General features: G+C 37.6%; 1 protein-coding gene across 2 annotated transcripts in view; it reads right to left on the minus strand.

Moving 5' to 3' along the window:
* Positions 1–1,987: 1,987 nt before the first annotated feature.
* LOC113053250 (glycosyltransferase-like domain-containing protein 1) overlaps positions 1,988–13,147 on the minus strand; it is a 41,238-nt gene continuing 30,078 nt past the window's right edge. The window contains exons 6-11 of one of the 2 annotated variants that reach the window (XM_026218117.1): positions 12,868–13,044; positions 7,312–7,421; positions 6,376–6,520; positions 3,362–3,432; positions 2,976–3,067; positions 1,988–2,300 (exon numbers count right to left, since the gene is read on the minus strand). In XM_026218117.1, the coding sequence (XP_026073902.1) occupies positions 2,199–2,300; positions 2,976–3,067; positions 3,362–3,432; positions 6,376–6,520; positions 7,312–7,421; positions 12,868–13,044 (697 nt within the window). In that variant the 3' untranslated portion in view covers positions 1,988–2,198. The remainder of the gene's footprint in view (positions 2,301–2,975; positions 3,068–3,361; positions 3,433–6,375; positions 6,521–7,311; positions 7,422–12,867; positions 13,045–13,147) is intronic. The other variant, XM_026218118.1, reaches the window with a different exon arrangement.

Consider the following 13,147-nt stretch of genomic DNA (forward strand, 5'->3'; position numbering starts at 1 on the left):
TGCATGTGCACTGTGCACTGATCTTTACAAATCCAGATACTGTAACTTCTGATTACTTCATGATACAAAATTTACTTCACATACAGCTCCAGTTAGGGAACACCAAAAATAATTTTTCACCTACCTTATTTTTTTCCTGAAATATTGAATGTTAAATGAGAAAGATGTGAAAAAGTTCCCTTGAGCACACTAATTTTTATTTGCAAATGATTTGTAAGCGCTTTATTAATGTATACTGTTCTTTTAAAATGCTAAAAATGACATTTTAATGCATATGTACTTAAATCTAGTGAAATAGCCCAATTTTTTAAAATAAAAATAATAATAATAATCCCTCTTAGTTTGGTGAAAGTCATGCTCTAACTGTACTGTGACCACTACATTTTGAGGGTTCACATTAAAGTGCCATTTCCATTTCCTAAATCCTTTTGCTGGTTTCAGAGGAGTCTATGATGATTCTTTGTCATTTCATTTGCAGTGAGTTGCTGCTCTAAATTCTGTTCTGGTTACAGCAATGCATTTAGAAATAACACAGAGTATTCAAGTATTTAATAATTGATAACATTATCTGATAACGTTGTAACAAAGGTCTGAATATCATATTTAACCCCAAAGCTGATCTTAAACAGACAAGTATTTATATCTGAAAGCTATATCAGATCAAATTCACTTTAGTGATTCCCCTGTCAAATATTAAAATATCTACACATTTAGTTATCTAATGTGAATGGATGCTTTCCAAGCTCTGTGCTACTCCAGTGGGACACCAAACATAAAAAAAAAAAAAAAAAAGACCGCACAAGTCTTAATATCATTTGTTTTGACATTGAATTTGGACCGCATTAAATTAGCTTCATAGTTCTAGAACACCATCAGTGAGAAAACAGCAACAGGCCAATGAAATGGTTTAATGTGCACTGAGTTTTATAGAGGTTGCTATAAACTTTTTATATGTGGGGTTACATTTTGTGCCGAAACGGCAGGTTATAGGCTTTATGGCGTCATAGGTCTTGACCTCGGGTCGGCCAGGAGTAGATGGCAAATTCATCTGATATTTCTGGATGAGGTAGAAACAGGTCAATTGCATCCATCTGCTTCTTATAAATAACACAAGGATGGACAACAAGAGGCAAATCATAAGTGATAATACTTTGATAACTCGCAATAAATGGCATACGGCACACAAAATTGTCTCCCTCACTGACCCCCTAAAATGTGAAATTCATTACAGATGGAGGTAGGATATTAGGACTATTTTTCTATGAGCTGTAAAGGAAGCACTGCTACTTAATGAGGAGTAATGAGACTAATCTTGGATGCATGTGAGAAAACGGCAACATGATTTTATTTGAGCCTTTAATTCAAATTCTCCATCCAGCGCACCTTTATAATAAATGCATCTGAAATAATAATGGTAGACTACGGCTTTATCGAGAAAATGGCTGATAAAAAAGGAGGTATCCTTCAATAAATCTTGCAATAAAAGTAAGGCCACTTTTAATAGCATGTATGTTGGCAGGCCTGAAGTGGGCCTTGTGATTGTGGCATTGCTGTGATGTGAAAGCAGACACTTACATCTTTTTGGAAAATCTGACAGGCCATTGTTAGTTTGGCCAGATTTTGTATTTTGCAAAAACATAAAAATAGCTAGTTACCATGCCCCCTTAATTATGTAGTGGGTTCCCGGTTGAAACGTACAGCCAGATCTAGGATGCAAGGAAAATAAAAGGAACATATTTAGATTCAACCACAGTCCTGGGGAAGCCTTGCATCAACTTTTACTGAGCCTCGGTGGACTTTGTCATGACCTGGCAACCTCAGGTGGAGCGAGAGCCCACAAAGTTTCAAGCCGCAACTTGGCTGCCACTCTGTCGGAGTGGGAACCGAAGACTCCAGAATTCCAGGCTGGAGTCCTCCGGCACAAAGGATAAAAATGGATATGAACCGAAATATGAAGAGGGCCCTCCTAGGCACAACACGAAAGCGGTTTCAGGTTTTTTGATTGTTTATTTTTACTTTGATCTTTTTTCCATTTACCACAAATATAAAATTGCTTCTTTTTTTCCCCCCCACCAGATGAGAACATTAAAATCACATATGCATGTTTTTCTTAAATGAGTTTCATAAACTCTCGGGTCATAAACTCTCTTTCACAATGAGGCTGGATTTTAAATCATAATGTATTTCTTGGGGTTATGTCATGGCATGTGCTCCTCTGTTAACTTCCTGTCACTTTCAGCTCCCAGGAGAGATCTGAAACTGCCCCGAAGAGTGTCCCAGGAGTAAGCCCTGAGGTTCACCTAGGGAAAAGAGAGACATAGATAAAGGGGAAAGAGACAGAGAACAGTGAAAATGTTATGGCAGAATTGGAATTTGATTGTCTTAGGATTAGTTAAGCAGTCTCTCTCACATGGGTAGGCTTGATGATGCAGATCTTAATCATTTAAAAATGTCTGTCTAATTTTACCTGGACATCAAGTGGGACCCAAATAAGTAAAAAGAAACAACAGCTATAAATCAAATATTAAAATGCATTTATGAAATTGTTATTAAATTATATTAGAATTAGAATAAGAAATGTATTGTGTATATTTATAAAGTCAATAATTCACATTGTGGTTGGCAAACAGTGTATAAATGTCATGTTTTTTTTTTTTTTTTAATCGTCTACAGTACGTGGCAGATTTGCATCAAAAAACAGTGGATGCATGGCATTTGACCTCAACAGCAATTGACTGAATTTGAAAACTAAGACCATTTAGCTAACAGTGCATGAGTATTTTTTTCATTTAGCATTGCTTTTTCCCTTTAGAACAGACTTGCGACCCACCAGTTGTATGTAGCATCCTTGATAAATGTTTATTCATTTACAGTGACAGAATTTTATGACTAAAAAGCACTAGAATTTATGACTAGGATTATCTGTAGAAGTCTTTGCGCTTGACTTGATTCCCGGCTAAATTAACATTGTTTACCTGAGTAACATGTTGTCTGACAAATTGCGGACGCTTGCAGAAGTCTTGTAGTCTTTTACACAGCTGTTCAGGTGTTGAATACAGATATGTTGCTACGAGAGGAAAATACATATTTGATAAGTCAGAAACCTCAAAGAGCAGATGAGATCGCAGGCACTTTCAGCATTAAAAATTCAGCTGACACCATGCTGCGTGATGCTGTACATTATTGAACTGTGGTTATATTTACTTATTTATATAAAAATGCCAGAATGGTTCATGGCAAATTCTTCAATTGTGCTTTAAGATGAATAAGTCATAAAATACATAAGTTGAATAGCAGCTTAGCCTGTGACAATAATCTATTTTATGAAATGGATGAATTTTTTTTTTTTTTTTTTTTTTACCAGGGAATATTTCAGGATATACCAAAGCCCTCGGACAGAGGGGGTAACAGCCACAATGGACAGCTTCTAACCTGAAAGACAAGATTTATGTCATGTAAGATTCAGTTTAATCATGCATCAGGACTGTATTGACCAAATGTATGGAAATAAAATGGCTGCATTTCCCCAATTAACGATTTCTGAAATGGCACCATAGAAGTTCAGCGCAATGGAGCTGACAACAAACAAAAACCGTTGCCAGGACTGAAGAAGGGAAGGCTATTTTTCCAACTCACCACCCACCAGATGACTAAATGTTGATCCATATGAACCATAATACATAGCAGATCAAATCCTTTCAAATCATTCTACTAATTCAAATACCTAATAAACTCTCATAATGCTACCTCATAACTATGCCATAGTTTTACTCATGCTTTTAGTTCATCAAATAGTTCAATCTAGGGCAAACTTTGCTCCCAACTGATTCAACTCATTTGAACCCCTATTGCTGGCAGTGGAAATGACCGGCTGTTTAAATATTTTGTAGAATGAGTATTAATATTTAATTAGTCTATCCATCTCTCCCTTCACCATCAGATCCTCATCTCATTTCCCATGCTAAAACCATGCATATTTTAATATCCGATTAGCCCTCTGCCATTCATTGCAGAAATTTCTAAATTCTGATTGAGCAATGGGACAAATCTCCTCGAACAATCCTGTGGATTTGTGTAACGTCTCAGAATCGCAAAGCTGTGTTTCAAAGCGGTTTGTATTCTTACATATTTAATGATCGCTCATAGAATGCTAACATTAAACCTTCAGAACTGTGACATAGGAAAACAAAGAACACAATTAATTTTCTTTATTTTTTTTTAGCACATGAATCATGGATCAGGGAGTTTTGGTTTAAGGTGGGCAACATGTCTGACTTGCTGAATCCTAACCTATTAAGGGGCAGTTCACATGCTTTCTTGCATTTGTCTGCAGCTTTGTTTAACAGTCCAATGCATTTTCTATTCGCACCAAAGCAATAAAACATGCACTTTTATTCACATCTTTTTAATCTAAAAAGTATAAGACAGATGAAAAAAAAAAAAAAAAAGAACATATCGCCTTGTTATAATTTCTCTACAAAGGAAAACGCTAAATAAAAGCATAAAAGTCACCGTCCTTGAGCAAACACCAGACAGTGAAGGTTTAGAGTAGTATTACCTACTCTGCAACATCAACATCCCCTTCCCTGATCAAATTCATTGTGAGCACAGTAAATCAAAGTCGCTCGGCTGGAGTCTATGACAGCCCCGTCGTATGAAACTGATTAAGGTCAGTTCCATGTCAATGCAGTTAATGTGTGAGCGTGCAAATGCTTATCAGGCTTTTCATCTCAAATATAATTAGGTGATCATTCTGCTTGGGTGCCTTACTGTTTTTCTGGAGGGCACGGATGGGCGTCTGCTGACAATTAATCAGATTAAGCTAATTTCACAATAACGAGGACAGAACACAGTGGAGAAAAGTCCCTTTGCGTGGTGTGGAGCTGACCAATGAGAAGCAAGGACAGATTGGCGAAAGCATCTGAACAGGTGATACAAGTTTTGGGGTCTTATGGCCTCTTTCTCATATCATCGGGCACTTTTATGTCCAAGGGGTTGATTTTTTATTAAAACCATACCCTTGTCCCAGACTTTTATTACAATCTATCATAAAATTACTTTTAAAATAATAAGTTAGTTTACTGGTTTACAAAATATACAACAGAATCAGTGACAAGCATGCATGAAGTGGTAAAAACTAAGTTAACGTTAAAATAAAATATTTAACTGTACATCATTTCAAATCAAGCTGTAATTTAGGCCGTTAAAAAACACAACTGGGAATTGTGAATTGTATTTATGATATATAATAAACTAGCTATTAGCATTATTTGGGGTTATGGGGTTTAGAATAGGGTCATGAAGAATAAGGCATTAATATGTGCATTTTAAGTACAAATAACAGCTAATTTACTAGTAATATACCTACTAATAAACAACTAGTTAGTGCATAATGTTTCCTAATCTAAAGTTTTAACCAAATTTTCATTATGTACATAAAAGAGACAGTTATCTCATTAAGGAAACATCCTTGCATTAATTACTCTTATTCAGCTCAATTCAAACGAGATGTTTTTTGAAAGTTAAACATTATTAAGAAAAGCCGACAGCAGGTGTTTGAACCCACACATCGCCTGAGGACATAAAACACACACAGCTGAGCGGTCTCCTTACTCCTCCTCTCCACTGGACTTTGATCTAATGAAATCGAGAACAACCTTAGCCGTATGTATTAAGAGTCCCAGATGGGAACACGAGTCTAAACCATTACCTTGCAAAGCAAAGGATGTTTCCATCCAATCGATATCACGGCCCAGAACATGTATCAGTGCTGTCATCTAATTAGAATGTATACATTTAGTGTACAGAACAAGGATGACTGAATTCCCCAGTGTAGAATGAGCCCTTGCTAGTGCACTTTGGACCAGTGCTACCTTGCATTATCAAACAAACTCTTCAAAAGTCAAGCACAGGTGACTGAAGATATTGATCCGGGCGATGCTGAACACATCAAGGACGGTGCTTTCAAAAACACATGTGGTACCCTCTTGACTGTGAAACACCCCCAGAAAGAGAGGACAGGCCCCTGGGATCAAACGCAACCTTTCAATTAATACACAAACTTTTCTGGGCATGTTTGGGCTTCTTGGGTAATCTTCAAATTTTGTTAAAAAGTGACATGTTGGAATAGCTTTAAAATTAGCATTTTTCCACATAACTAAACAAAGTTACAAAGAAGTTCTTATGAATTATGTGGTAATTTACTAATATGAATGACTAAATTCACCAAAACCAACTAGTTGTTTTTTCTTTTTACACTGAAAATTTCATGAAAAAAGCACACAACACTTATGCCAATAAACATAAATAAACCATTGTGGTGACTTTCTGTTTGCAGGGAACATATTTCTGTGACAGACAGCAGATGAAACTCACATTGCTACTCCAAAAAACTCATGCTTGGCTGTGGAAACGACGACATCTGCTTGGCACAGCGCTTTGAGGTAATCTTCCTTACTGGGCATGAAACCCCAGTGCTGGATGTGGTCAACCAACTGTTCTTTGGCTTCTGAAAAGATGTCTATAGTGGGAAGGAACGGAGAAAGGGACACAAGCCTCAATATCGATGTGTAGTAATTAGCGGAGAGAGGGATGTTTAAACTTTTGGTCATATTTTGCGAGGAGATAAAAGAAGCAAGGTCATCATAAATTCGGACATAAACCGGAGAAGGGCACAAATAATCAATAATGTGATTCTATTAGCAAAATCCAAATAGATTAAAACCGTTTCAGTGTGATTGCCTTCCGAGCAATCGTAAACATAATTTCATAACATGAGCGACCTTTACGATCTGTTTATTTCTTTTGGTCCTGCAGCTGTTTACGCCATGATAAAAGTTCGCATCTCAATATAAGAGATTGTGTTTCCTGTAAGTCTCACTTTGGCAGCGCTAGAGTTTGTGGGCACATAAATGAAATGAACACAACGCCATAAATACTAAGACTGTCCGAAAGATATTAAAACATAATTGTCCACTAATGGGGAGTGTATTTTGCCAATGAAAATGTTGCCTGTGTGCAATAAACAGACCATCTTTGAACCTAAAGCAATGTACTTAACAAATTTGTTTCAAAGTTAAACATGTAATAACATTTGTGCATGACATCAGAGGTGTCAAACAACTAAATCATTCTCTGGAAAGAACAGAAAGGTAAGTAAATAAAAATAAAAATAAGCAAGCAGAAAAAAATGGCCAACCAGAACATTTTGTCTAAAAAAAAAATAATGAAAAAAAAAAAAAAAACATGTATAACAGTAATATCACATTATAATTATGTCCCCGTCTCTAATCCGTACAGCACATGATGTACCTGGAACATCAGTGAAGGTCTCTCCCAGGACAGAAACTTCAAAGCTCAGCTGTCGTTCTTTGAGTTTCAGTAAGGTCTGGAAGAACAGCTGTGGGTCTTTGTCATGTTCCCTTTAGCCAGAAAGAGACACAGCAGAAACAGAACAGACTGTTTCACATTTGGAAGCAATAACAATTCCAAATTAATTAATAACAGGAAAAATATTACCAAAAGAGAGCTCAAAAATAAAGTGTAGAAAATAAAAATAAATATCACTACCAATCATATTAGCATTAACGTTTAATCATACAGCTGACAGTTTTATCTAAAGTGCTTAACAGATGATGCACATCACGAGCCATTTATTTTTTATATTTCATAAAAATCACAGGGCTTTTATGGACATAATACACTATTTTAATATGAGGTTGAATGTATAGAGAGTTTTGTTTAATAATGAATTTTAACTGTGACAATAGTGGTAAGAGTTCTGAAAGTTCCTCTTCGAATCACAGCTCTTACACCTTAATTCCACATCTGAAGCTGAGGCTACATGTTCTGTCACTGTGATGCAGTCAGGCCACTGATTGCTGGTGTGCTTCCATTGAAGTTCTGAGCTCAGCCAAGAGATCTGGCGAGCAGCTTCACAGCGATCACTGGTAATGCTTCATTACCTCAAGAATACTTCACTCTGAAGTCTGAAGTGTGCCTTAGATTTAAAGCATTACAGGTTTTAGTAAGATTAAATTAGGAGAACTTCAAAGAACGTTTTATTAATTTATATTTTAACTTTAGTTTGTTCTTTGAGAAGCTGAGTGAGTTGTCTAGCCCAGTCTTTGTAATAAATAAAATAAAATAAATAATTTGTATTGTGTATCAGTGATACAATAAAATAGTTTGTATCGTTGATGTGACGAGTGGGGCGGGGCCGAGAGACCTGGGAACAGGAGCGAGGCCGGGGGAGTGATTGGGAAATGAGCGACACCTGCTCGACCCACCGGTCTCGAGTCCCACGGAGGAGATGGAGGGATATAAAACTGGAGTGACGACAGTGACGGACGAGAGAGGACCAGGCCTGGACTTTATTTTGTGTTTGATTTTTATTTGTGCGCAACAGTCGTCCGCAAGGGGCGGTTGCGCTGTTTTGGGTTTATTTTGATTATTAAAGTTTCAGTTGATTGTCCGCCGGTTCCCGCCTCCTTCTCCCGATGATTATGAAGGTTTTATTGTTACAGTTGAGTTTCATGATTATTATAGTTTTTTTTTAAAAGTGTGTCTAAAATGTTACAGCAGAAATAACACACTTTCCAAATTCAACTGCTTTTAATTCAGTCATCAACTGACCCCAATCTTTCTATAAAAAAATAAAAAAATAAAAATAGGTACACAAACCACGAGACAGTTCCAATTTTATTCTGCAGTCAAGAAGAATAGCATCGCTGACCTTCATGCTAACAACGCATCTGATGAACAAGCTTCCCTCTGAATATAACCACCCTTAATGCACAGACTTGAAATCCTTCTCTTTGGCCCAAAGTGTGCGCATGAAGTCCTTTCAAAACCCTGAAAGTCGACTGGTGATCCATGCAGCTCATCCTCTTGATAGAGCGGAGGTATGTTACCGAACAACGGCCTTACAGAGCTCATACACGTTGCACAAAAGAGGCTTTGACAAATCTCTGAGCTCGTCAGCAGTGCCATTCTGTTTACTGTCTGAGGAAGAGCTCTCTTCACAAAAATGACGATGTTGAAGGTCAAAAACAATTACCGGGGCAGAAGCGCTTTGACAAAAGACACCTCCCACTTGGGTGGAATCTCCTTAGATGAGGTATTAGTGAGGGCTTATTTCCTCTCATTTCCGGTTCTTTTATGTTGCCTTTCCCCCCATGGCTTGATGCTGATTCCCTCATTAATTTTGCAGCCTCTTTGATTCGCTACATTGTGGATGTGACTGCTACCTCCTCTGGACTAAGACTGGTTGACCTGCAGGGAGGTGGCATGATGACTGCAGGGATGCCCATTACCCGGCCTGTCAGTCTAGTAACTAAAACAGCCTTCATGTGGCCCTGATGCCTTATTTCCCACTGACAGCATAGCGGAGGGTTAATTAATATGTCAGTTATGTTATGCAGGGATTGCTGGGGATCAACGTGCCTCTCAAACTCAAATGAAGAGAGGAGACCCGCATAAACACACATAAACATGAGTTCACTAACATGCACTCGCAGCCGATGCTGGTCTGTGATGCCTGGGCTTTAATGCAGATTAGCAAGCATACAATACAAACATATTAGTGATTAATTATTAGATTCTTTCTAGGAGCTACACTTAATGGGCATTTTAAATGCAGATGTTAATGATAGATGGCAAACGTATGGATGACCCAAATAAAGTTTGAGGAGATTATACCACAAGCATGGAACACACACCGAGCTTTGATTTATTATTATTATTATTTTTTCCAGGACTCTTTGATCAATAGAAAGTTCAAAAGTACACCATTTATTTGAAATATAAGTATCTTGCAACATAAGAAATGTATGTTTCAGGACAGTTCTATATATATATAAAAAAACTCACTTTAAATGTTTGAATTGTGTTATTAATGCATCCTTTCTTAACAAAAATAATTTATTTCTGCAAAAAGAAGGAAATAAAATAAAATCTTACTATAAAATTTTGAGCAGAAGTGTAAATGTCCAAAGTTTTTTTTTGTTTTTTTTTGTTTTTTTTTACCGCACAAATATGTTACTTTCCAAAACTAAAATGTTTTTTTGTCTTACCCTTTGACCTCAGAGTGCAATGAAAAAGACACCAAATAAAACAAATATGAAAAAAGGGGTGTTCTGCAGGGACCCCGCGAATGCTCATTAGCAGTCATCGGGTACTACTTAAAAGAATATGATTCTCTCATTTAGACAGCTATGATTAAATATTCCCCTTTAAGTCGCACCCATGAGGTGCATGTTTTAAAATTCAAACTCTATTTACTGCAAAAGCATGACGGTAAAGGATTCAAATCAGAAGGAAGTGAAAGGGCTAATTAATGGGGCTCTTGAAAGCCCAGGATTCGGTTATCTGGGGATTGATTAGGGTCAGCTGAAAATAGCGGAGGCAAAGCCTCCGGTAAAACAAGACAAAACAAACCATGACCGTGTCGATCGTTCTTGCTGTTCCTCCACAGGGAGGGGTGCGTGCTGGGGTCCTAATAAGGGAGTGACCATACATGAATGGATGTGGACTTCTTCGGTTACATTTTAACTGTCAGTAAACGATTTGTTTTCCACTTCTCTACTCTAACACGACCCAGATTTATTTTTTTTCATTGTGTGCAACCATCAAGAGTTGAATTTTTTTTTTTTTAATTCTGCTTTCGCTCGCAAAGTTGGGTTTAAATCCTTTGTGCCGTTTTTAAAATTCCAGCATATCATGTCCTTCCAAACGCCGTCCCTCTCTAACAGGGGTCTCAGCGGCACAGCTTTGGTGATGAAGAGGGCGCAGGAGGAGTTGTGGAACCAGTCACGATCCTTGCCAGCACAGTGTGGTGATGCATCAGTGCCTGCATATTTTTTACTTGGTCATTAGTGCCCGCTGCACAGTCTGGAAGGAACGAGAAATGCACAAATATGTCTGGATTTCAAGACAAGCCACAGAAAGAAAAGAAAACATTGCGTAACTGCCTGCGGAGAATGATCGCCTGAAAGACAAAGGTCCAGCAGAGGGAAAGCCCATGCCAGGCCATGTGACTGTCTGATGTTATACTATAGTCACTGTCTTCACTGCATTTTTTTTTTTTTTTTTTGAGAAAGAACATGTGCCTGTTGGGAACCGTGAAAAACGTGAAAAGGTTGCCCTGTTAGGTAAATGGGCTTTTTGCAAGCAAATTTAAGCCCTCATCACATGTACCTGCAAACAGCTGCCCTCTCTGACCTTACGCCCCGGTCAGCGCCTGCAATAAAACAGTCCTGTAATCCAACAGATGAAGACCTATCCAGGCCACATGGAGATTAACAATCTGCAACCAACTCAAAAAGAGAGGCTGGAAAAAAAAAGAAAAAGGATGAAATGGGACACACTGTCAGAGATAATCCAAACCCCTTCTTATTTTTCCAGCAGCTCTCGCCCTGTGTAAATCCCAATTTAACTCGGACCTAAGCCAACGTTTACGAGGCACGGATGTTAACAGCGCTAATCCATCTGTGTTTTGCTCAGTTTTGAAGAGATTACACAATGGCCGCTTTTGTTACTGATACAAGAGTAGGTGAAAGACAGATACATAACACAAACAAACATCACAAAATCCCTGTGCCAGCATCAAACTTCGACACCGGTGGTCTTTTTCGGTTGTTAATCTTATTTATGGGTGTTTTTTGGTAAGGAAACATGCCGTCGCTGCCAAGAGATGAGTAAAGATTCATGGGAGAAATATGTGGCTTGAGAAACAGTTGCTTTTTTTCTCTGCCCATGGCAGATGAGGTAGAGATACAATGCTGTTTGGTTTCCACTCATGCCAAGAGGAGGTCTAAAATATGGGGAGTGGAAGACATTTAACTTCAACAAAAACCACAGAGCAGTCCTGCGGGCAATGAAATATTTTCTCATCCCTCCCCCATCAGTCCCTATGAACAAAACAGTTGTCAGTTGTCGCCATCAACATCACTGACAATATTCTAACAGTGGCTTTCGCAAAGACTGAAATTGAGAAACAATGAGATGATGCTGAGAAATATTTCACAAGCACCGAGGGGGTCGATGGACACATTACACACTTAGACCTGCTCCGAACCAGTGATCTATCTATGCATGTTGAACCAAAACAAGAATGTTATCCATTTTCCATGCCTCTGTCGTACTGTCAAACAATTCCCTGGACAGTCCAAAGCAAATAACTTACAGAATGGTAGTTGTTTACAGGCTGATGCTTGAGGCACTTTCATGTCACACATGTTTGAAGTCTGCTGAGAAACGAGGTTCTCACATTACATTTCTGTGTGCGTGCAGTTTTTTTTTTTTTTTTTTCTTTTTTTGTATTCTGCAGTTTTTACAATTGTATGAAATACAGTGTCACTTCAACTACAGGTACTTTCATGCTAAATATCACTTAAAACAGAAACTTTTTATAATGTCTTATTTATTGCTACTTTTCAAATGTTTTTTATTGCTATACACTTATAAATAAATAAATAAATATGTATATATAAAACATAGCATTTTAAAGTCTCTGATTTTATCAGTTATCCATTTTACACCAAAAAAGTTTTGTCATTCAACCACAGAATGTAATCAAGCAAAAATTATGTGGACGTGTTTTTTTTTTTTTTTTTTTTACAAATTATATATATTTTGCAAGTCCACAAGATCAAAAAGTGCTCTTAGTTGAAGAAACATCTTTATAATCAATTTAAATTCATTTTAATTATACATGAAGAATCAGTCAGTTATTAAAAAATAAAAGATAATGAAAAGAACGAGTGAAATATTGAAAGTATTTTGTTAAATCAGATTTTCCATAAATAAATGCATGTTAAATGAACTCTTGATGAACAGATGTTTCTGATGTTATCGTGAAGGTCTTACCAGCGATGTGGCCAGACTATGTGGAGTGGCTGAAGATTCCCTTTCTCATCGCCAGACGGATGAGACACTGGATGATTCTGCAACGTCTTTTGGCATGGTGGGATACTTGCAGGCTCCAGGGACTGCTCTGCCACAATCTTCTCAGGTGGCTCAGAGTCTATTGTGAGCTCTGGACAACTGCAGGGGTTTATAAGGTCATAAGTTAGGCCCCCATCAATTACTCACGGTCACTCTAGAAATAACCAGTCTCGGCTATTTTAATGCATAAACAGTCTTCAGT

The sequence above is a fragment of the Carassius auratus genome, chromosome 34 (assembly GCF_003368295.1).
Source record: "Carassius auratus strain Wakin chromosome 34, ASM336829v1, whole genome shotgun sequence".
Classification (NCBI taxonomy): Eukaryota; Metazoa; Chordata; class Actinopteri; order Cypriniformes; family Cyprinidae; genus Carassius; species Carassius auratus.